The sequence below is a fragment of the Anser anser genome (genome assembly GCF_964211835.1).
Source record: "Anser anser genome assembly, chromosome: 31".
In the NCBI taxonomy this organism is placed as follows: Eukaryota; Metazoa; Chordata; class Aves; order Anseriformes; family Anatidae; genus Anser; species Anser anser.
Window position 1 is genome coordinate 1,174,209 of NC_139752.1, and position 24,034 is coordinate 1,198,242.

Genomic DNA, 24,034 nt, shown 5'->3' on the forward strand with positions numbered 1-24,034 from the left:
TTAACAGCAAAAGTAGGATGAGAGAAAACATTGGTCTGCTACTGGATGGGGATGGTCAAACAGGGTCATCAACTTCACAGAGCTGTTTAATGCTTTCTTTGCCTTTGTCTTCAACACTGATGCTGGGCTGTGGGACCCCAGGTGCCCTGAACTGGAGGACAGTGACTGCAGGAACGATAAGCTCCCAACAAACCCCGAATTTCTGTGGGATTTGCTGCTCCAGATGGATTCATACAAGACTATAGGGCATGATGGGATTCATCCCAGAGTACTAAGAGAACTGGCTGCTGTCATCATGTGTGCTGGTTTTACTGAGGTGGGCAGCTGAGCTTCACTACAACTGCTCTCTCACTCCCCCTCCTCAAAGGGAAAAGGGGAGAAAATGCAATGAAAAGGGTTCAAGGATTGAAATAAGGACCAGGAGATCACACAATAATTATCATCATGGGCAAACTGACTAACCATAGGAAGATTAAAGGAATTTACTAGCTATTACTAACAAGCCAGAAAAGTGAGAAACAAAGAAAACAAACCAGAGATACCTTCCCCTCATCCACCCCCACCCTCTTCCACCTCCTCTCCTGAAGCGGCGCAAGGGAACGGGACAATGGGGTTTGCAGTCAGTCTATAGCACTTCGTCTCTGCTGCTCCTTCACGGTCACTCTCTTCCCCTGCTCCAACGTGGGGTCACAGAATCATAGAATATCCCGAGTTGGAAGGGACCCACAAGGATCAATGAGTCCAACTGCTGGCACCACACAGGTCTACCCAAAAATTCAGACCATATGAATAAGAGCACAGTCCAAATGCTTCTTGGGGGACATGGTCAAGGGTGACAAGGATTCTGCTCACTCCTCTTCTCCCCCCCGCAGGTTACACTCCCCTCCCTGGAGACAACTACCCTGCAGGTAACGGTGTCCCCATCCCCATCCAGATTGGCGAGGGCCAAATCACCCCATCTCTCGCTCTGTGTGTGTCCCCCTTCCCCAGGCAGCATCTGAGGACCCCCAGACGGACACCTCCCGGCACTGGTGGCTCCCGGATGGCCCCATCTCAGACCCGATGCCGCGGTGCTGAGGGTAAAGATGCTCCACAAGCCCTCCTGGTGTCTCTGCAGCTTTCTGGGGACAGGGCAGAGGCTCATGGGGCTCCTACGGTGTCCCACCAAGTGGAGAGGGTGGGTGGGGGACATGGCATGGGACCCCGAAGGGCCAAGTGTGCCCTGGGGTGCCTCAGGCACGGCACTGCTGGCTGGATGAGGGAAGGGATCGTCCCGCTCTGCTCGGCCTGCTGCAGCCTCGCCTCAAGCACTGCGTGCAGCTGTGGGCACCACAGCAGATGAAGGGCGTGAAACTGTGCGAGAGCCTCCAAGGGAGGGCTACGAGGATGGCTGAGGCTCTGCAGGGCAAGGGGTGTGAGGAGCGGCTGAAGGAGCTTGGCTTGTTGAGCCCAGAGCAGAGGAGACTCAGGGGAGGCCTTGCGGTGGCCCACAGCTTCCTGATGAGGGGAGCAGAGGGGCAGGCACCGGTCTGTGCTCTTTGGGGCCAGCGACAGGGCCTGAGGGAACGACGTGGAGCTGTCACAGGGGAGGCTCAGGCACTGAGGAGACGGTCTGCTGCAAGACACCTTCCCAGGCAGCAAAGCCTGAGGACAGAAAGCACCCAGGAAATGCCACTGCCAGACTCCATTGTCCCGTGCAAAACTTTATTTGCCACAGTCCTGCTGCTGCTGTGCCTTGATGTGCTCCAGAGGAGGGAACAAAGAGCCCCCACAGACTACTTATGCTCAGCACCAGGCACATAGCACAGATCAACCCCAAACTAGGAGGCAAAGGTGGCCTGCAATGGCTGGCAGCACACGGTGACCACATCCCTTGCACTGGGGGTCTGCAAGCAGTGCAAGCAGAAGGGAGAGGAGCGTGGAGAGCTGCTGCAGCCCCTGTGCTGCCCGCTGGGGCTCAGAGGCAGGCTGAGACCCACAGGTGCCAGCAGGACTTGTGCCCCAGCACAGGAGCCGTGTGCAGGGCAGAGCCCAGGGTCTGCAAGGGGCCTGGCCCCTGCTTGCAGCATCCCAGCCCTCCTCCAGCAGCAGGGAGGAATATGGGGCAGCCCCCACTGCTCCTCATTCCTGTGCTGCTCCTGCAGGACCAAGGAGAGGTGATGCAGGAGTGGCTGGAGAAGAGCAGGAGCCCGTCAGAGCTGGGGACAGGGTCTACAGGGTGCTGTCCCTCAGGCACAGCTGAATTCCCCGTTTCTTCAAGAGGAACCAGGGGTGGATGCTCTCCCCATTGAAGGAGGCTGCTGTGAAAGTGAAGATCTCGACCCCGTTGTCAGCGTTGATAAAAGACACCTGCTGCTGGGTACAGTCCAGACAGACCCAGATCCTCGTAGGGACAGGGGACAGGGACAAGTGAGTGGGAGGAGATGTGAGAGACTTGAGATGTTCATAATAGTACTCCACAGCCCAGATCCCTTCTCCAGGGCTCGTGTCGATCTCCCCCTTCCTCTTCACAGATGCCCTGGCCACCCCCACAGCCCACCAAGAAAACTTTAGCCACTCCCCCTCTCCCTCCACCTCCCAAAAGTGCCTCCCCTCTCTGAACTCCTCACGGCCCAGCACGCAGCAACAAGTGTCAAATCTCTCTGGTGTGTCAGGAACCTGCTGCCATTCAGTTTCACGTCTCACACTCGTTTGGTCCTGAGACAGGACAAGCATGGGATGAGCTGTGTCTGCATCCAGGGTCACCTTCACTGCAGGGACAGAAGGAGCCAGGCCATCAGGGGCAGAGCTCAGCCCTGGGCAGGCTTTCCCCAGCTCGGGGCCAGGAGCTGCCCCACGGGGCAGGAGATGGGGCACCTCTTGGCTCCTGAACATGCCCCAGCAAGGGCAGGAGAAGCACCGCAGAGGGCTAACCCAATACACACCTACCTCTATTTTGAGGCAGAAGACACCTTCTCCATGCTGGAAGGAGAGGGGAGAGCTGGTCACAGCCCATGGCCGGTGCCCAGTGGGTGTGGGCAGGGTGAGGGTCCAGCCCTGGGCTGCTCTGTCGCAGCTGCCCACCCTCCCCTGCACATTGCCTTGGCATCATCATACAACCCAAGAATGGGGACACTCACCCAGCTCTGCAGCTTGTTCCACTGGAAGAGGAAGTGAAAAGCAAGGCATGATGAGAGGGGGAGCTTCTCAGCCCATAGCTGCTGCCATGGAAAGATGCCAAGTGTTTGGGTTTATGAAGGGAGTCTTACCCATTTTTTCATCTTTTCTCACTGGAAAAGGAAAGTAAAAGCAATGCGTGATCAGGAGGAGTGCTTCAAATTCCATGACTAATTCCATGGCTAGACCCCAAATTTCATTGTCCTGGTGAATGGGCACAGAGAGTCTTTCTCTCAGACTGGGAGGGACCGGACTAACAGGGAGCAAGACGCAACTTTGAGCAAGGCTTGCATACGTGGAGCAGTAAGGACAGACACTTGTGCAGCTCTCTGCACCGTGCCACCAAAACACAAGTGGAAGTGAATGGGGACGGGTGGAGGATGTCCCTGTCCCAAAAGCATCAGTGCAGAGCGGGGCAGCCCCGCAGCTCGCTCCCCGTCCCCACCTTGATCCCCGTTCCTTTCAGCCATCCCGGCCGTGTCCCGTGCCCAGGGCAGCCCCAGCCCCAGCACTCCCCACTCCTCTGTCAGGGTGAGGGGCCAGCCCTGGGCTTCACTGTCCCAGCTGCCCACCCTCCCCTGCACATCGCCTTTGTGTTCCCTGGGGCCCAAGCACAGGGACACTTACCCAGCTCTGCAGCTTGTTTCTCTGAAAAGGAAAGCAAAAACAATGTGTGATCAGAAGGAAGAGCTGCTCAGCCCATGGCTAGACTTTGAACACATATCACGAGTGGGAAATGGCCAACTTGCACCCAGACTGTGAGAGACCTGACTAACAGACAGCTAGAACCAGCTTTGAGCAAGGCTCGTGCACGTGGAGCAGTAAGGACAGACACTTGTGCAACTCTCTGCACCGTGCCACCAAAACACAAGTGGAAGTGAATGGGGACGGGTGGAGGATGTCCCTGTCCCAGAAGCGTCAGTGCAGAGCGGGGCAGCCCCGCAGCTCACTCCCCGTCCCCACCTTGATCCCCGTTCCTTTCAGCCATCCCGGCCGTGTCCCGTGCCCAGGGCAGCCCCAGCCCCAGCAGTCCCCACTCCCCCGTCAGGGTGAGTGGCCAGCCCTGGGCTGCTCTGTCCCAGCTGCCCACCCTCCCCTGCACATCGCCTTGGTGTTGCCCTGAGGCCCAAGCACGGGGACACTCACCCAGCTCTGCAGATTGTTCCTCTGAAAAGGAAAGCAAAAGTAATGCATGATCAGAGGGGAATGTTGCTCAGCTCATGGTAGACCGTGAATGCAGCCCATGACTGGGAAAATACTGCCTTGCTCCGAGGTGGGACCAAACAAATAGTCATTGTGGCCCAGCTTTGTACAATGCTCTTGTAAGTGGAACAGTAAGGACAGACACTTGTGCAGCTCTCTTGCACCATGCCCAAGCTCAGCGACACTCACCCACTTTGGCAGCCAGTTCCGCTGGAAAAGAAAGAGAATAGTAGTGCATGAGGAGGAAGGACAGATTCTCATCAAATGGCTGCTGCAAAGCCAAGGGCCTCAATTCTTTGGATTAGGGTGGGAGACTCACCCAGTCTTGCATCTTTTTCCTCTGGGAAAGAAAAACATAAGGAATCCATGATCAGAGGGGAAAAATTCTCATCCCATGTCTGGACCCCAAATTCTTTGGGTTTGGGGATGGAGACTCACCGATCTCTGCAGGTTGTTCCTCTGTAAAAGAAAAAGAAAGAGAAAAGTAATGCATGTTCAGAGGGGCAGCTTCTTATCCCATGGCTACTCCTCTGAGAAGACACCAAATGCTTTCTCTTTGGGGAAGGAGACTTACCCAGCTTTGCATCTCTATTCACTGGAAAAGGAAAACAAAATCATGAGTGATCAGAGGTTACAGCTTTTCATCTCAGGGCTGATCCCATTTGAAGACCACGAAGGGTTTAAAGTGGAAAATGACCAACTTACACCCAGACTGGGAGGGACCAGACTAACAGGGAGCAAGACCCAGCTTTGATCAAGGCTTGTGCACGTGGAGCAGTAAGGACAGACACTTGTGCAGCTCTCTGCACCGTGCCACCAAAACACAGGTGGAAGTGAATGGGGACAGGTGGAGGACGTCCCTGTCCTGCAAGTACAGAGTAGGGCAGCCCCGCAGCTCGCTCCCCGTCCCCACCTTGATCCCCGTTCCTTTCAGCCATCCCGGCCGTGTCCCGTGCCCAGGGCAGCCCCAGCCCCAGCACTCCCCACTCCCCCGTCAGGCTCCAGCTGCTCCTCCAGCACCCCCGAGCCACCAGCACACAAGCCCCCACAGCCCACCCAGCCCAGTCCCTCCCGCAGGGACGCTACTTCCCCAGGGGGCTAGGGGCAGGCACTGCAAGGACTCACCCATCTCTCGGCTCTGTGTCACTGAAAAGCAAAGGTGGAGGAACAGGAGGTCAGCAGAGCAGCTTGGTTGCTCGGTGGGAACATCTGCAGGGGGTCTGGGCCTTCCCACCAGCCCCACGCTGCACCCATGCTCCCTGGCCTCCCACCCAAGGCCCCTTGCCTTCTCCCCTGCCTTCGTTGCCCAAGGCAGAGGCCCAAGACGACCCTAAGGCCTTTGGGATCCCCAGGAGAACATTCCCTTCCTCCTCCTATGCACCTCCCTGGGCCAGGGCTCAGCCCTGCTCCACACCCATGCGGGTCCCTGCAGAACACCTCCCTCTGCTCCATCCCTGCGCTGCCAGCTTACCTTTCTTTTGAAAGAGATAAACACCGAGGCCAATGGACACAGCCAAAAGCACGAGGACCAGAGCCAGAGCCACCATCCAGGGCTGGGCGTTGTGGAAGAAGGGAGCTGAGAAAAGGCAGCAGGAAAAGGGCTGCGTTTCCATGCCCATGGGTTTGAAAAGCAAGACCCAGACTTCTTCTGGTTTAGGACAAGTGCAGGGGCCAGGAACACCTCCCCCTGGCTGTGCTATCTGTACCTGCGATGTGCAGGGACGATTCCCGCTCCTGCTGGAGGCGGCTGCTCCTGACCACGCAGGACAAGGGCCCCTCCACGCTCCCAGTCACGATGATGGCACCTTCGATTTCAAAGAGCCCCTCCTGGTCCTGGGAATGTGTCTGGGAGACTGAGGGCAGATGCTGCCCGCGAGCATCCCTCCACAGCAGCTGCGGCAGTGGGTACCAGCCGGCCGATCGACACAGCACCCGGACGCCTCCGGCCTCGTAGCTCCCCAGGGAGAGGAAGGGGTCAGTGCCTGTGGCTGGGGGAAGAGCCTGCAGCTGGGTCTTGACTTGGGGAGGGATTCAGTTCCAAGGCAAAGACCCCATCTGCTCCCATGCTAGACGTAGCCCAGCACAGCCACGGCCCCAGGGGCTATTGTTCCAGGTGCTCCATTCACCTACCCTCACCCCAAACCACGCCGGCTGATGCCGGAACCAGAGAGCAGGGCTGCACAATGCCAGTAGCCCCAAATTGCCCTGAAAACCCAGGTGCCGAGCTTCAGTGCCTCCAGGCAGCGTCTCGGCACCAAGTCGTGCTGGTTCAAGAAGCCCCAAGACTTCCAGACAACATCTCATGTCTCCCCCAGCACACAAAGCAAAAGTAAAGCAGACATCCGTCAGCTCAGAGGACTCTGCGATTCTCCCTGTGTGGTGTTTGGTCCCATTGCTGACACAGGTGAAGGAGCTGTTCAGCAGCCTGTACCCAGTGCCCTCACAATATTATGATTGTTGTCTTCAAGGACACCAGGGAAAACAGACAAAAATATCCATGGAGCTCTCTCCCCAAATATTACCTCCACATCCATGGGCATGCTCCATGCTGTGAAAGAGCTGAACCATTCAAAGGACACGTAAACTCTGCCCTGGAAGCATCACGCCAGCCACTAACCTGACACCTCCAGCTCCACAATGGCTTCGTCATAAGCATTAGCATTTTTCACAGTGCAGACGTACTGGCCATCGTCTGAGGGTCTCAGCCCCGTGATTCGCAAGTCCAGGCTTCCAGCAGAGAGACCATCTCTGGCCAACTCTGTCCTCCCGACATATGCCCCCATCTGCTCCCCGTACAGGTCCTCTCCATTGCGGTAGTGGTGCACGGTCTCAGAGCTATTGTCCCGGATCCACCTGACCTCCAAGGTGCGAGCATCCCGTTGAGGGGACAAGTGGCAGGGCAGCACGACATCCTGCCCCACGGTGGCAGTGAGAGGCTGGCCTGGTGCCATAACTCTGAGCTGGGCTGGGCAATGGAGAAGGGCACAGAGAGGCGGTGAGATTTTGCCATCGCAAATTTAGGGGCAGTGAGTGACAAAGGGTGAGCTGTGCATGAGTTGCTGTGTTCTGCATCTCCCGTGTCCCATGGGAAACCACTGGGGAAATGGGAGAGGTAGAGGGAGGATGTGCTGGAGAAGGAGGTGTGCTGGGAGTGGGAGCCCTCTCTGCAGCATTCGGGCAGGTGAAGAAGAGCCAGAAAGGGCAGCCAAAGCTGTGCCCGTATTGTGTGAAAGAGCCAAAGTGAAAGTGAAACCCATTGGGGGCTGAGCTGTGGGCTCGGGTTCCCCCAGCCCCACGGCCACTCCCCTGCCCCACGGCACCACATCTGCCAGGCCCAGGTGGAGAGCCCCCAGCAGCCCCACAGGATCCTACCTGAGCCCATCTGGAGGAGAAGCAGAGTGACGAGGGAAGTCAGGAGGTCCCTGCCATGGCTGGTGAGGCTGGGGCGTTGGCAGCTGCAGGGGAGCCCCATCTGAGAGAGAGGTCCCCTAGGGGGCATGCGGCCCACCCAGGGGTTCTTCTCCAAGGGAACCCCACCGAGAGAGCGGTCCCTCACAACAGCCAGCAGAGCTGCAGGAAGCACAGGGCTACGCCCAACTTCCCAAGCCTTTTCCCACATCCTGGTTGCAATAATCCTCTAGGAGGAGCTCTGGCCCTGGAGCAGTGGGAAGAAGTGTCTGGGGAGCTCTGTATGCCTAGCACTGAGATGGGGAAGATGCTAAAACTTATCCGAATTAATAGTTAGCTACATATATTGTAAAATATCCTGATTATCGGGGATGTAGATGAGAATCTTATGAGAAGCAGAAGTAAAAAGGAAGATATCGCTCAAGGCCAACAGATGAGGGAAGGATGAACAACTCGTTAGGGAAGGATGAACAACTTGTTGGCAGGAAACAATGCAAAGATAAGCAATAAACTCCTCAATACTGTCCAAGAGCAGGTCAAAGTCCAGAAAGGTAAAAAGTTTGACCTCCTTTTCCTCTTTGCCTTCATCCTGAAAGACCCCTGCCTGCAACCACCAGGCTACATTACGCAGGCACAACCGGGAAGAGCTAAGGGTGGGGAGTATGGAAATGAGTACTTGGAAGAGGTCCGCCTTGTCGGGGATGTTGTGGTTTAACCCGGTCGGCAGCTAAACACCACACAGCCGTTGGCTCACCCTTCCCCCTCCCTCTCTGGGATGGGGGAGAGAAACAGGAAAGTGAAGCGTGTGAGTTGAGATAAAGACAGTTTATTAACACAGTTTATTAACACATTAATTAACATTAATAATAATAATAATAATAATAGTACTACTACTACTAATGTGTATGAAACAAGTGATGCACAATGCAATTGCTCACCACCCGCTGACCAATGCCCAGCCTATCCCCAAGCCGGCCCCTCCACCCTGGCTAGCCACCCCTATATATTGTTTAGCATAATGGGGTGTGGAATACCCCTTTGGCCAGTTTGGGTCAGCTGTCCTGGGTCCATCCCCTCCCAGCTCCTGCTGCACCCCTAGCCTGCCCATTGGCAGGACAGAGCGAGAAGCTGAAAAGTCCTTGGCTTGGTGTAAGCACTGCTCTGCAACAATTAAAACATCAGCGTGATATCAATATTATTCTCATCCTAATCCAAAACATAGCACCCTACCAGCTACTAGGAGGAAAACTAACTCTGTCCTAACTGAAACCAGGACAGGGGAAAATAATGAATATGTATTAGAGCTCATTTGATATGTAAAAGCGCACTTTTTTGAGGAAAGCTATTCCCACTGCGCCCGAAGCACTGCAATAAAGTATACCTACTTTACAACCTTATGGTTGTGGAGTCTTTTCCACGCGTCATCACCACCATCCCATGGCAGCTGGGTGCCCAGTCCACTGCCTTCAGCAAGAACGAGGGGCATTTATCCTGAAGGAGCCTCTCCAGACCTCCAGGGAAATGCACTCTCTAGGCTTGTCCATCTCCACCCATCTAAGGAGGAATCAAACAGGGAGCATTGGGACAATGCGGAGGTGCATAATGTTATCTCGAGACCTCTCCAAATTCTATCTTGGGGGTCTTTGGTCTTGGAATTTAAGCTGTCAAATGTTGCCCCAGTTTCCAAGAAGGTCAGTGAAGAAGGCCCTGGGAATTACACCCTATCAGTGAACCCTATCTGTGCCCTGACTGCAGGATGGGCTTCACCGTTCCCTTGGCCTTCCTCCTCTGCCAGAAAAGCCACATGGGGCCCAGGCCCCATGTCTGCTGTGACTGTGGGAAAGCCTTTTGGGAGACCATGACCCTCTGCAGGCACCAGCGCATCCACACAGGTGAGAAGCCCTACCACTGCTCGTACTGCGAGAAAAGCTTTCAGGCCAGCTCAACCCTCATCATCCACCAGAGGAACCACACCGCGGAGATGGGGGGTCTTTGGGTCTCCATCCCCACAACATCACAGCTCCTCCATGTCCCATCCATCCTAGAGCTTGATTTTCGCTGCCGCTCGTGCCTTCAACTCCGAGCATAACTTTCACTGTTCCTCCCAAACAACCCTCTGAAGCTGATTTGTGTGCATTGAGGAGGACCAGGCATGCAGCTGTTGGTCATGGCACAGCTTCTCGTAGTGCTTAGGGGAAGTGGTGGTCAGTCAGTCCCCAGTCCCGGGATGGCTTTGTGGATGGTGGGAGCCCAGTGGGATGGAGGACGATTGGGTTAGGGGGTGGTAGGACAGAGGCAGGATGGAGGATGATGAGGTTTGGGGATGGTGGGATCTCGGTGGGATCTCAGTGGGATAAAGGACGAGGGGTTTTGGGAATGGTGAGACCTGACATGGATGGAGATGGGCGGTGAGGTTTGGAGACGGCTCAGCTTGGCTCATGCCTTGAGAACCAGATGGAGGAGAGCATCTGTGTCTCCTCATTGTGTAGCTGGGTTCCAAGCCTCTTCTTAGCTTCCCACCTTTGTATACTGAAACCTTCAAAAAGGGCAAAGGAGTCCTGCAGCCACGGAGGCTCCATCTCACTGAGGTTCGGTCTGCTTGGATCACCTGCTTCTGTTGGATGCAGTGTTTTTCAAACATACGTTTCCTTCCCCAGTTTCCCCACCATGTCTGCTCTTGATTTTAATGCTGCAATGTTTAAAATACACCCCAACGAGTTTGGCTCAAGAGTGTCTGTCTTTTTCCATGCTTGCTTTAAAATGAGGTGCAATAAAGTGGAAGTGGTTTTCTGAGAGTGCAGGTTTGTTATTGATTGCTGAGGGTTAGGGGAAGCTGGGGTGGTCCTGTGGCTCCTGCATGTCCATCTCATGAAGAATTTGGGTGCTGGGACGTGAAACACGAGTGCAGCAGGTCGGGTGCTGGGGCATGGAGGTGGCTTGCAAGGACCTGACGGACAGCTTCAACACTGAGGCCACCTGCTGCCTCTGCTTGGAGGACTTCCAAGAGCTCGTGATGCCCCCTGTGGGCACAACCAGGGAACCGGGGAACAGGGGTCAGCTGAAGCTTAGGTTCCTCCTGGCTCTTGACTCCCAGGACCAACACCAAGGAGATGGTCTGCTGCAAGACGCCTTCATAGACAGCAGTGCATCTTCACTACATCATGAAATCTCTATAATTTAATTTTAAATATACTGAGGAATCTGGAGAGGTCCCAGTGACTGGAAGCTGCCAAACGTTGCCCCAGAGAAGGGCAGCAAAGAGGACCCTGGGAATTACAGGTCTGTCAGTCTCATGGCAGTGCCTGGTAAAGTTACAGATATTGCTCTAGGAGTGAGTGAAAAACACCTGAGGTACAATGCGGCCACTGGTCACAGGACACATGGGTTCGTGAGGGGAAGCTCGTGTTCAACAAACCTGATTTCCTTTTTTTCATAAGATCAGTCTCCCATTTGACCGAGGGAGCCAGTTGAAGTGATGTTTTTGGATTTCAGTAAAGATTATGACATGGTTTCTGACAGTATCCATCTGGACCAAATGTCCATCACAGAGCCAGACAAATGCACAACACGATGGGTGAATAATTGGCTGAGGGGTCAGGCTCCGAGGGTTCTGGTAAAAGGGACGATATCAGGCTGGCGGCCACCCACGAGTGGGGCTCTGCAGGGCTCCATTTTGGGGCCATGTCTCTTCAGTGGTCCCATAGATGACCTGGATGCAGGACTTCAGAGAAACCTGAGTGAGTTTGTGGCTGACTCTGAACTGGGAGGAGCTGCTGACTCCCTTGAGGCTGGAGAGGCCTTGCAGAGGGATCTGGCCAAAGGGGAGAGCTGGGCAGACACCGCCTGCGGGAAGTTTAACAAGAGCAAGTGCTGGGCCCTGTCCCTGGGCAGGGGCAGCCTCGGCTGTACGTACAGGGTTGGGGGCAAGAGGCTGGAGAGCAGCCCCCAGAACGGGAGCTGGGGGTTGTGGCCGACGGCAAGTTGGATGTGAGCCAGCAGCGGGCCCTGGCAGCCCAAAGGGCCAAGCGTGCCCTAGGGTGCCTCAGGCACGGCACTGCTGGCCGGCCGAGGGAAGGGATCGTCCCGCTCTGCTCGGCCTGCTGCGGCCTCGCCTCGAGCACTGCGTGCAGCTGTGGGCAGCACAGCAGACGAAGGGTGCGAAACTGTGCGAGAGCCTTAAGGGAGGGCTAAGAGGATGGCAAAGTCTGTGCAGGGCAAGGCGTGCGACGGCCCACAGCTTCCTGATGAGGGGAGTGGAGGGACAGGGGCCAGTCTCTGCTCTCTGGGGCCAGCGACAGGGCCCAAGGGAATGGCACGGAGCTGCCACAGGGGAGGCTCAGGAACCAAGGAGACGGTCTGCTGCAAGACGCCTTCCCAGGCAGCAAAGCCTCAGGACAGAAAGCACCCAGGAAATGCCACTGCCAGACTCCATCTTCGCATGCAAAACTTTATTTGCCACAGTGCTGCTGCTGCTGTGCCTTGATGTGCTCCAGAGGAGGGAACAAAGAGCCCCCACAGCCTGCTCATGCTCAGCACCAGGCACAGAGCAAAGATCAACCCCAAACTAGGAGGCAAAGGTGGCCTGCAATGGCTGGCAGCACACGGTGACCACATCCCTTGCACTGGGTGTCTGCAACCAGTGCAAGCAGAGGGGAGAGGAGCGTGGAGAGCTGCTGCAGCCCCTGTGCTGCCTGCTGGGGCTCAGAGGCAGGGTGAGACCCGCAGGTGCCAGCAGGGCTTGTGTCCCAGCACAGGAGCCCTGTACAGGGCAGAGCCCGGGGGCTGCAAGGGGCCTGGCCCCTGCATGCAGCATCACAGCCCTCCTCCAGCAGCAGGGAGGAACATGGGGCAGCCCCTGGCCCCACTGCCCCTCATTCCTGTGCTGCTCCTGCAGGACCAAGGAGAGGTGATGCAGGAGTGGGTGGAGAAGGGCAGGAGCCCCCGAGGGCTGGGGACAGGGTCTACAAGGTGCAGTCCCTCAGGCACAGCTGAATTCCCTGTGTCCTCAGCCAGAACCAGGGGCGGATGCTCTCCCCATTGAAGGAGGCTGCTGTGAAAGTGAAGATCTCCACCCCATTGTCAGCGTTGATAAAAGACACCTGCTGCTGGGTACAGTCCAGACAGACCCAGATCCTCGTAGGGACAGGGGACAGAGACAAGTGAGTGGGAGGAGATGTGAGAGACATGAGCTGTCCTTCATCGTACTGCACAGCCCAGATCCCTTCTTCAGGGCTCATGTTGATCCATTTCTTCCTCTCCACATATTCCCTAGCCACCCCCACAGCCCACCCTGAATAATTTACCCTCTTCCCCTCCACCTCCACCAACCAGCAGTGCCTCCCCTCTCTGAACTCCTCACGGCCCAGGACGCACCACCAATAGTGAAATCTCTCCGGTGTGTCAGGCACCTGCTGCCATTTTCTTTCCCGTCTCACACTCCTGTAGTCCTGAGACAGGACAAGCATGGGATGAGCAGTGTCCGGATCCAGGGTCACCTTCACTGCAGGGACAGAAGGAGCCAGGCCATCAGGGGCAGAGCTCAGCCCTGGGCAGGCTTTCCCCAGCTCGGGGCCAGGAGCTGCCCCACGGGGCAGGAGATGGGGCACCTCTTGGCTCCTGAATATGTCCCAGTAAGGACAGGAGAAGCACTGCAGAGGGTAACCCAGTGCACACCTACCTGTATTTTGAGGCAGCAGAAACTTTCTCCATGCTGGAAGGAGAGGGGAGAGCTGGTCACAGCCCATGGCCGGTGCCCAGTGGGTGTGGGCAGGGTGAGGGTCCAGCCCCAGGATGTTCTGTCCCAGCTGCACACCCTCCCATGCCCATTGCCTCGGCGCCCTGGGGCCCAAGTGCAGTGACACTCACCCAGCTCTGCAGATTTTTGTATTTTTTTTTTGAATAGAAAAGCAAAATAAAATGCTGATGGGACAGAACAGCTGCTCAGCCCATGGCTGCTTTCATGTAACAACCCCATTTTCCCTTAGTTAGGGAAGGAGACTCACCAAGCATTGCACGTTCTTTTGCTGCAATAGAAAGAGAAAAGGAGACCATGATCAGAGGGCACAGTTTCTGATCTCATAGCTCTCACTTTGATACTGGCTTTTTTTTTTTTTCTTCTGTTTGGAGTGTGAGACTTACCCAGCTCTGCAGCTTGTTCGTCTACAAACGAAAGAGAAAAGCAATGCATCGATGAGAGGAGTCAGCTTCTCATCAATGGCTGCTACAAACCAAAGACCCCGAATTCCGTCAGTTGTGGGGGGGAAGAGAGACTCACCCAGTCTTGCATCTTTTTCCTCTGGAAAAGAAAAGCATAAGGAATGCATGATCAGAGGGAAAAAACTTCTCATCCATTGTCTATGAAGGAAATTCTTTCAGGTCAGGGATGGACACTCACCTATCTCTGCAGCTTGTTTCACTGGAAAAGAAAAAGAAAGAGAAAAGCAATGTATGGTCAGAAGGGAGAGTATGCCTGGGGGAAGACACCAAATGCCTTCTCTATGTGGAAGGAGACTTACCCAGCTTTGCATCCTTTTTTGCTGCTATAAAAAGCAAAAGGAATGAATGGTCAGAGTGGAGAGACTTTCACCCCATTGCTGCTTCCATGGCTAGACCCCAAATTTTTTTGCTCTCATGCATGCGCCCATACCACCTTCCTGCCAGACTTGTAGCAACCAGACAAACAAGGACTGAGGCCCAGCATTTTGCAAGACTTGTAGCATTAAGAACAGACACTTGTGCAGCTCTCTGCACCGTGCCACCAAAACACAAGTGGAAGTGAATGGGGACGGGTGGAGGACATCCCTGTCCCGGAAGAGTCGGTGCAGAGCGGGACAGCCCCGCAGCTCGCTCCCCGTCCCCACCTTGATCCCTGTTCCTTTCAGCCATCCCGGCCATGTCTGTCCCCAGGGCAGCCCCAGCCCCAGCACTCCCCACTCCCCCGTCAGGCTCCAGCTGCTCCTCCAGCACCCCCGAGCCACCAGCACACAAGCCCCCACAGCCCACCCAGCCCAGTCCCTCCCGCAGGGACGCCACTTCCCCAGGGGGCTAGGGGCAGGGACTGCAAGGACTCTCACAGCTCTCGGCTCTGTGCCACTGAAAAGCAAAGGTGGAGGAACAGGAGGTCAGCAGAGCAGCTTGGTTGCTCGGTGGGAACATGTGCAGGGGCTCTGGGCCTTCCCACCAGCCCCACGCTGCAGCCATGCTCCCTGGCCTCCCACCCAAGGCCCCTTGCCTTCTCCCCTGCCTTCGTTGCCCAAGGCAGAGGCCCAAGAGGATCCTAAGGCCTTTGGGATCCCCAGGAGAACATTCCCTTCCTCCTCCTATGCACCTCCCTGGGCCAGGGCTCAGCCCCGCTCCAGACCCACGCGGGTCCCTGCAGAACACCTCCCTCTGCTCCATCCCTGCACTGCCAGCTTACCTTTCTTTCGAAAGAGATAAACACCGAGGCCAATGGACATAGCCAAAAGCACGAGGACCAGAGCCAGAGCCACCATCCAGGGCTGGGCGTTGTGGAAGAAGGGAGCTGAGAAAAGGCAGCAGGAAAAGGGCTGCGTTTCCATGCCCCTGGGTGGAAAAGCAAGACCCAGACTTCTCCCAGCTCAGGACAAGTGCAGGGGCCAGGAACACCTCCCCCTGGCTGTGCTATTTGTACCTGCGATGTGCAGGGACGATTCCCACTCCTGCTGGATGCGGCTGCTCCTGACCATGCAGGACAAGGGCCCCTCCACGCTCCCAGTCACAATGATGGCACCTTCGATTTCAAAGAGCCCCTCCTGGTCCTGGGAATGTGTCTGGGAGACCGAGGGCAGGTGCTGCCCACGAGCATCCCTCCACAGCAGCTGCGGCAGCGGGTACCAGCCGGCCGATCGACACAGCACCCGGACGCCTCCGGCCTCGTAGCCCACCAGGGAGAGGTGGGGGTCAGTGCCTGTGGCTGGGGGAAGAGCCCAGAGCTGGGTCTTGACTTGGGGAGGGATTCAGTTCCAAGGCAAAGACCCCATCTGCTCCCATGCCAGACACAGCCCAGCACAGCCACGGCCCCAGGGGCTCAGGGACTGGGCACTTCACGCACCCACCCTCACCCCAAAACCACCCTTGCAGGAGCCAGACTCAGAGAACAGAGCTGCACAATGCCAGTGGCCCCAAATTGCCCAGAAAACCCAGGTGCCGAGTTCCAGGACCTTCAGGGAATGTCTCGGCACCAAGCCGTGCTTGTTCAAGAAGCCCCAAGACTTCCAGACAACGTCTCAGGTCTCCCCAAGCACACAAAGCAAAAGTAAAGCAGACGTCCGGCTGCTCTGAGGACTCTGCGATTCTCCCTGTGTGGTGTTTGGTCCCATTGCTGACACAGCTGAAGGAGCTGCTCAGCAGCCTGTGCCCAGTGCACTCACAATATTATGATTATTGTCTTCAAGGACACCAGTGAAAACTGACAAAAATATCCATGGAGCTCTCTCCCCAAATATTACCTCCACATCCATGGGCATGCTCCATGCTGTGAAAGAGCTGAAACATTCAAAGGAGACGTAAACTCTCCCCTGGAAGCATCACCCCAGCCACTAACCTGACACCTCCAGTTCCACAATGGCTTCATCATACACATTAGCATTTTTCACAGTGCAGACGTACTGGCCATCATCAGAGGGTCTCAGCCCCGTGATTCGCAAGTCCAGGCTTCCAGCAGAGAGACCATCTCTGGCCAACTCTGTCCTCCCAGCATATGCCTCCATCTGCTCCCCGTACAGGTCCTCTCCATTGTGGTAGTGGTGCACTGTCTCAGAGATATCATCCCGGATCCACCTGACGTCCAAGGTGCGAGCATCCCGTTGAGGGGACAAGTGGCAGGGCAGCACGACATCCTGCCCCATGGTGGCAGTGAGAGGATGGTCTGGACCCTCCACTCTGAGCTGGGCTGGGCAATGGAGAAGGGCACAGAGAGGCAGTGAGATTTTGTCATTGTAAATTTAGGGGCAGTGAGTGACAAAGGGTAAGCTGTGAATGAGTTGGTGCGTTATCTGTCCCCCATGTCCCATGGAAAACACTGGGGAAATGGAAGAGGGAGAGGGAGGACGTGCAGGAGAAGGAGGTGTGCTGGGAGTGGGAGCCCTCTCTGCAGCATTTGGGCAGGTGAAGAAGAGCCAGAAAGTGCAGACAAGGCAGTGCCCATATTGCGTGAAAGAACGAAAAAGAAAGCAACACCCATTGGGGGCTGAGCTGTGGGCTCGGGTACCCCCTGCTCCAAGTCCGCTCCCCTGCCCCATGGCAGCACGTCTGTCAGGCCCAGGTGGAGAGCCCCCAGCAGCCCCACAGGATCCTACCTGAGCCCATCTGGAGGAGGAGCAGAGTGACGAGGGAAGTCAGGAGGCCCCTGGCATGGCCGGTGAGGCTGGGGCGGCCACAGCCCCAGGGGAGCCCCATCTGTGCTGCAGCGGGAGCAGGAGCTGGGGGCAGAAGCTGGAGCAGAAGAGAGAGGGGACTGAGGGGCTGCAGGCACCGCAGGCAGCTGGGGAAGGAGTCCCCTTGGGCCCGGGCACAGAGAGCCAGAGCCAGTAGCGCCTTGGGCAGGGCGCAGAGCCTGTGCTTATCACAGGGTGGGGGACACAGCAGGCGGCCCCCAGGGGTTCTTCTCCAAGGGAGGCCCACCAAGATAGACGTCCCTCACCACACCCAGCAGAGCTGCAGAAAGCACAAGGCTACGCCCAACTTCTCTGGTCTTTGCCCAGTTCCTGGCTGCAATAACCCTCTGGGAGCAGCTCTGCCCCTGGGGCAGCTGGGACAATTGTCCGTTGAGCTCTGCAGGGCTGGAACCACCATCCCATCGCAGCTGGGTGTCCAGCCCAGGGCCTTCAGCAAGAACGAGGGGCTTGTCCCCAGCAGGGGCCTCTCCAGACCTCCAGGGAAAGCCGCTGTCTGAGCTTGTTCATCTCCACCCATCTAAGGAGGAATCAAACAGGGAGCATTGGGACAATGCGGAGGTGCATAATGTTATCTCGAGACCTCTCCAAATTCTATCTTGGGGGTCTTTGGTCTTGGAATTTAAGCTGTCAAACATTGCCCCAGTTTCCAAGAAGGTCAGTGAAGAAGGCCCTGGGAATTACACCCTATCAGTGAACCCTATCTGTGCCCTGACTGCAGGATGGGCTTCACCGTTCCCTTGGCCTTCCTCCTCTGCCAGAAAAGCCACATGGGGCCCAGGCCCCATGTCTGCTCCGACTGCGGGAAAGCCTTTTGGGAGACCACGACCCTCTGCAGGCACCAGCGCATCCACACAGGTGAGAAGCCCTACCCCTGCTCGTACTGCGAGAAAAGCTTTCGGGCCAGCTCCACCCTCATCGTCCACCAGAGGAACCACACCGCAGAGATGGGGGGTCTTTGGGTCTCCATCCCCACGACATCGCAGCTCCTCCACGTCCCATCCATCCTAGAACTTGAGTTTCGCTGCCGCTCGTGCCTTCAACTCCGAGCATAACTTTTACTGTTCCTCCCAAACAACCCTCTGAAGATGATTTATGTGAATTGAGGAGGACCAGGCATGCAGCTGTTGGTCATGGCACAGCTTCTCGTAGTGCTTAGGGGAAGTGGTGGTCAGTCAGTCCCCAGTCCCGGGATGGCTTTGGGGATGGCTCCACTTGCTGAGGCAATTGGCTCTGGGGCAGACGCATTGTGCAGTGGAGCGGGGGATCGAGACAGGCAGGGCTTTTTTTTTGGCATCGAGGCCACTCGAAGCAGCCGAGGGAGTCTCCAGTACCCGGCAGCCCTCACGAGGGAGGCTGACAAGGCACAGGTGGAGCCAGCAACGCCCCCTCCCCGGCCGTTCAAAAGCAGCCCCTAGGGAGCGCGAGCGACCAGGAGCACGGTGACCAGGACGGGCAAACAGGGTGTGGTGCATCAGAAGGGCAGGGCGCGGCAGTTTGTGTGGCAGTGCGCACAGGCAGGGTGAGCAGGGAGGGCCACTCACAGCTCTATTGCAGCGGTCTTTCCCTCCGGTACTTGTAACCTGCCTGCAAGGAACCTGGCCATGGTATCAACCAGGCAGAAAACCATGGCCTCCGCATCTCTTGCGGCCTCTCCAGCCACAGTCACGGATGTGGCTACTCAGACGGAGGGCTCGGGGAAACACGCAGCCATCCAGGTCTTGGGCTGCAGGGTGTGCCCGAGTCTTCTGTCAGTATCCGACAGCAGCGGCGAGGGGTATGCCTGTGGGGGGTGTGCCCAGGTTGAAGAGCTGCTCAGCCAGGTAGCGGAGCTTCGGGAGGAGGTGAGCAGGCTCAGGAGCATGAGGGAGTCAGAGAGGGAAATTGACTGGTGGAGGTGTACTCTGCCCTCTCTGAGACAGACTCACAAGCCTGCCACAGCACAGGTGTCTCCTGCTACGCAGAAGACAAAAGTTCCCTCATCCCACCAGGCAGTAGGAGGAGACCTAGGCCAAGGGGGGGGGAATGGAGGCAGGTTCCTGCTCGGGATGGTAGATGAGCCCTGTCCCTGCCCACCTCACCCTCACCTTCCCACCTTCCCATCTACTCTTCCCATCTACCCTTATCTAACAGGTATGAGGGTCTAGAACACGACATTCAGAACAACAAAGTAGATGAAAGCCTGTCCCAGTTGGAGAGGGTGCCTAAGGCAAGGCAACCTACCCCCCACATTGCTACACCATCTGTCAAAAAAGAAAGAAGGGTTATTGTCATGGGGGACTCCCTTTTGAAAGGGACAGAGGGCCCAATATACCGACCTGACCCTACCCACAGGGAAGTCTGTTGCCTCCCTGGGGCTCGGGTGAGAGACTTCACTAAGAAAGTCAAGTGCCTGGTACGGCCCACCGACTACTACCTGCTACTGGTCTTTCAGGCTGGTAATGACGAGGTAGCAATGAGAAGTCTGAGAGCGATTGACTTTAGGGCTTTGGGGTGACTACTTAAAGGATCAGGGGCACAGGTTGTGTTTGCCTCTGTCCTTCCGATAGGGGGGATCAATGCTGACAAGCAGACTCATCACATTAACACGTGGCTTCGGGACTGGTGCAACCAGCAGAATTTTGGGTTTTTCGATCATGGGAAGGTCTACGTGACACCGGGCCTGCTGGCACCAGATGGGATGTGCCTTTCTCAGAGAGAGGTGAGGATTTTTGCTCAGGAGTTGGCAGGGCTGATAGATAGAGCTTTAAAGTAGAGTTGAAGAGGGAAGGGGATAAAACCAGGCATGCCGGTGACGAGCTAAGGGATGGTGTGCTAGAATCAGAGGGACTGTGTCCTAGTGAGGCCCTTCAGTCGGCTACACAAGGTGCTGCGTGTAGGGAGGTGCATTTGAAGTGCTTCTACACAAACGCACGCAGTATGAGGAATAAAATGGATGAGCTAGAAGTCTTGGCCCAGTCCCACAGCTACGACATCATCGGCATAAGCGAAACCTGGTGGGATGAGTCCTGTGGCTGGTGTGTTGCAATAGATGGTTACAGGCTCTTCAGGAGGGACAGGCAGGGTAGGCGAGGTGGCAGGGTGGCAACGTATGTTAAGCATGGGCTGAACTGTGTGGAACTTCAAGTTGGTGATGGCAAAGTTGAGAGCCTCTGGGTAAGGATTAAGGGACGAACAAACAAAGGGGATGTCGTTGTGGGAGTCTATTACAGACCACCTGGCCAGGACGACAACGCCGATGAATTATTCTTTGCAGAACTAAGAGATGCCTCAAGATTAACTCCCCTTGTCCTTATGGGGGATTTCAACTTGCCAGATGTCAACTGGGATTACCACACGGCTGACACGAGCAAGTCCAGGAGGTTCATAAAGCACCTAGATGATAACTTCTTGATGCAGGTGCTAAAGGAGCCAGCTAGGAAAGGTGCCCTCCTAGATCTGTTGCTCGAGAACAGAGAGGGTCTTGTGGGAGACGTGGCAAATGGCAGCCGTCTCAGTCATAGTGACCATGAAGTGCTTGAGTTTAGAATTTATGGTGATAGAAGGAAAACTGCCACCAAAACTTCAGCCCTGGATATGGGGAAAGCAGACTTCAGGCTGCTCAGGGAACTAGTCAGCAAGGTCCCCTGGGAAACTGCTTTTGAAGGCATTGGTGTCCATCAGTGCTGGTCAGTCTTTAAGCACTGCCTCCTAAAAGCACAAGATCAGGCAATTCCAAAATATTGGAAGTCAGGCAGGCGGGGCAGAAGGCCGGCCTGGCTGACCAGGGATCTTCTACTGGAGCTTAGGTGAAAAAAGAAAGTGTATGGCTGCTGGAAGAAGGGTCAGGCGATGAGGAAGGAATACAGGGATGCTGTTCGTGTTTGTAGGGAGAAAATTCATGTGGCCAAAGCCCAACTAGAGTTGACGCTGGCCATGTCTGTGGGAGATGATAAAAAAAGTTTTTTTAGATATGTGAACAGAAAAAGGAGAACCAAAGAAAACATAGGTCCGCTACTAGATGGGGAAGGTCTCCTCACAGACAATGACATAGGCAAAGCAGAGACATTTAACGCCTCTGTCTTCGCCTCTGTCTTCAACACTGATGATGAGCTTCAGGACCCAGGGTACCTCGAGCTGGAGGACCATGACGGTGGGAATGACAAACTCCCAACCGACCCTGAATGTGTGCGGGATTTGCTGCTCCATCTGGATCCATACAAGTCCATAGGTCCGGATGGGATTCATCCCAGGGTGCTTAAAGAGCTGACTGACGTCATCGCAGGACCTCTCTCAATTATTTTTCAACGATCTTGGGAATATGGTGAGGTCCCATTGGACTGGAAGCTGGCAAATGTTGTGCCAGTTTTCAAGAAGGGTAAGAAAGAAGACCCTAGCAATTACAGGCCAGTCAGTCTCATGTCAGTGCCTGGTAAAATTATGGAGAGGATGATCCTTGAAGTTATTGAAGCGCACCTGGCGGACAATGCAGTCATTGGTCCCAGCCAAGATGGGTTCATGAGGGGTAGGTCCTGCCTAACAAATTTGATTTCCTTTTATGATAAGATCACCCATCTAGTCGATCAAGGGAAACCAGCTGATGTGATCTTTTTGGACTTCAGCAAAGCTTTTGACATGGTTTCCCATAGGATCCTACAGGACAAAATGTCCAGCATACAACTTAATAAAAACATCATAGGATGGGTGAGCAATTGGCTGATGGGCAGGGCTCAAAGGGTTGTGGTAAATGGGGCCACATCAGGCTGGTGGATGGTCACTGGTGGGGTCCCTCAGGGCTCCATTTTAGGGCCAGTCCTCTTCAATGTTTTTATAAATTATTTGGATGTAGGACTAGAAGGTATTTTGAGCAAATTTGCCAATGACACCAAACTTGGAGGAGTTGTGGACTCAGATGAGGGTGGAAAGGCCTTGCAGAGAGATCTGGACAGATTGGAGAGCTGGGCGATCACCAACAACATGAAGTTTAACAAGAGCAAGGGCTGGGTCCTGCACCTGGGATGGGGCAACCCTGGCTATACGTATAGACTGGGTGACGAGACGCTGGAGCGCAGCCCCGCAGAGAGGGATCTGGGGGTTGTGGTTGACAGCAAGCTGAATATGAGCCAGCAGTGTGCCCTGGCAGCCAGGAGGGCAAACCGTATCCTGGGGTGCATCAGGCACGGCATTGCTAGTTGGTCGAGGGAAGCGATTGTCCTGCTCTACTCTGTGATGGTGTGGCCTCACCTTGATTACTGTGTGCAGTTCTGGGCACCACGGTACAAAAAGGACATGAAACTATTGGAGAGTGTCCAGAGGAGGGCTACAAAGATGGTGAAGGGCCTAGAGGGGAAGAAGTATGAGGAGCAGCTGAGGTCACTGGGCCTGTTCAGCCTGGAGAAGAGGAGGCTGCGGGAGGACCTCATCACAGTCTACAACTTCCTCGCGAAGGGGAGTGGAGAGGCAGGTGACCTATTCTCCATTATCACCAGTGATAGGACCCATGGGAATGGTGTTAAGCTGAGGCAGGGAAAGTTTAGGCTGGACATCAGGAAGAGGTTCTTCACCGAGAGGGTGGTCGCATGCTGGAACAGGCTCCCCAGGGAAGTAGTCACTGCACCAAACCTGTCTGAATTTAAGAAATGATTGGACTGTGCACTTAGTCACATGGTCTAAACTTTTGGGTAGACCTGTGCGGTGCCAGGAGTTGGACTTGATGATCCTTATGGGTCCCTTCGAACTCGGGATATTCTATGATTCTATGGTGGGAGCCCAGTGGGATGGAGGACGATTGGGTTAGGGGATAGTAGGACAGAGGCAGGATGGGGGATGATGAGGTTTGAGGATGGTGGGAGCCCAGTGAAACAGAGGATGATGGGGTTTTGGAGATGGTGAGACCTCACTGGGATGAAGGTGGATGGGGTTTGTGGTGGTGGATTTCAACTGGAATGGAAGACAACGGAATTTTGGGAGATGGGAATGTTCTGGGAGGAAGGAGTATGGGGTTTAGGGATGGTGGGATCTCAGTGGGATCTCAGTGGGATAAAGGATGAGGGGTTTTGGGGATGGTGAGACCCGACGTGAATGGAGATGGACGGTGCTGTTTGGAGACGGCTCAGCTTGGCTCATGTATTGAGAACCAGATGGAGGAGAGCATCTGTGTCTCCGCATTGTGTAGCTGGGTTCAAAGATTCTTCTTAGCTTCCCACCTTCATAGATTGAAACCTTCAAAGAGGCCAAAGGAGTCCTGCAGCCACGGAGGCTCCATCTCACTGAGGTTCGGTCTGCTTGGATCACCTGCTTCTATCGGATGCAGTGTCTTCCAAAGACACGTTTCCTTCCCCAGTTTCCCCACCATGTCTGCTCTTGATTTTAATGCTGCGATGTTTAAAATACACCCCAACGAGTTTGACTCAAGAGTGTCTGTCTTTTTCCATGCTTGCTTTAAAATGAGGTGCAATAAAGTGGAAGTGGTTTTCTGGGAGTGCAGGTTTGTTATTGATTGCTGAGAGTTGGGGGAATCTGGGGTGGTCCTGTGGCTCCTGCATGCCCATCTCATGAAGAATTTGGGTGCTGGGAAGTGAAACACTGCAGCAGGTTGTGTGCTGGGGCATGGAGGTGGCTTGCAAGGACCTGAGGGACAGCTTCGAGGCTGAGGCCACCTGCTGCCTGTCCTTGGAGGACTTCCAAGAGCTTGTGATGCCCCCTGTGGGCACAGCCGGGGAGCTGGGGAACAGGGGTCAGCTGAAGCTGAGGTTCCTCCTGGCTCTTGACTCCCAGGACCAACACCAAACAGACGGTCTGCTGCAAGACACCTTCCCAGGCAGCAAAGCCTGAGGACAGAAAGCACCCAGGAAATGCCACTGCCAGACTCCATC

The 24,034-nt window shown here is 55.5% G+C and overlaps 2 protein-coding genes across 5 annotated transcripts in view; both read right to left on the bottom strand.

The window, feature by feature from the left end:
* Positions 1–9,186, bottom strand: part of LOC310888191 (butyrophilin subfamily 1 member A1-like) — a 38,851-nt gene extending 29,665 nt beyond the window's left edge. The window contains exons 1-4 of the mRNA XM_083814645.1: positions 7,732–9,186; positions 6,977–7,324; positions 6,066–6,347; positions 5,831–5,935 (exon numbers count right to left, since the gene is read on the bottom strand). Coding sequence (XP_083670771.1) covers positions 5,831–5,935; positions 6,066–6,347; positions 6,977–7,324; positions 7,732–7,978 — 982 coding nt within the window. The 5' untranslated portion in view covers positions 7,979–9,186. The remainder of the gene's footprint in view (positions 1–5,830; positions 5,936–6,065; positions 6,348–6,976; positions 7,325–7,731) is intronic.
* LOC310888190 (butyrophilin subfamily 1 member A1-like) lies at positions 1,684–19,870 on the bottom strand. Of its 4 annotated transcripts, XM_083814641.1 has the most exons (15): positions 17,085–17,878; positions 16,331–16,678; positions 15,419–15,700; positions 15,185–15,289; positions 14,840–14,859; positions 4,934–4,955; positions 4,798–4,818; positions 4,679–4,699; positions 4,549–4,569; positions 4,303–4,323; positions 3,784–3,804; positions 3,249–3,269; positions 3,120–3,140; positions 2,929–2,961; positions 1,684–2,750 (listed from the first exon to the last, which is right to left on the bottom strand). In XM_083814641.1, the coding sequence occupies exons 1-15, from the start codon at positions 17,182–17,184 to the stop codon at positions 2,212–2,214; spliced, it is 1,596 nt and encodes a 531-aa protein (XP_083670767.1). In that variant the 5' UTR covers positions 17,185–17,878; the 3' UTR covers positions 1,684–2,211. The 4 variants fall into 4 exon arrangements, with proteins under 4 accessions (XP_083670767.1, XP_083670768.1, XP_083670766.1 ...); XM_083814642.1 differs by lacking the exons at positions 1,684–2,750; positions 2,929–2,961; positions 3,120–3,140; ... (6 more) ...; positions 4,934–4,955; positions 14,840–14,859 and adding exons at positions 12,204–13,267; positions 13,445–13,477; positions 13,770–13,790; ... (2 more) ...; positions 14,162–14,182; positions 14,283–14,306 and having other exon boundaries at positions 17,085–19,865; XM_083814640.1 differs by lacking the exons at positions 1,684–2,750; positions 2,929–2,961; positions 3,120–3,140; ... (6 more) ...; positions 4,934–4,955; positions 14,840–14,859 and adding exons at positions 12,204–13,477; positions 13,770–13,790; positions 13,906–13,926; ... (1 more) ...; positions 14,162–14,182; positions 14,283–14,306 and having other exon boundaries at positions 17,085–19,870.
* Between the last annotated feature and the right edge of the window lie 4,164 nt (positions 19,871–24,034).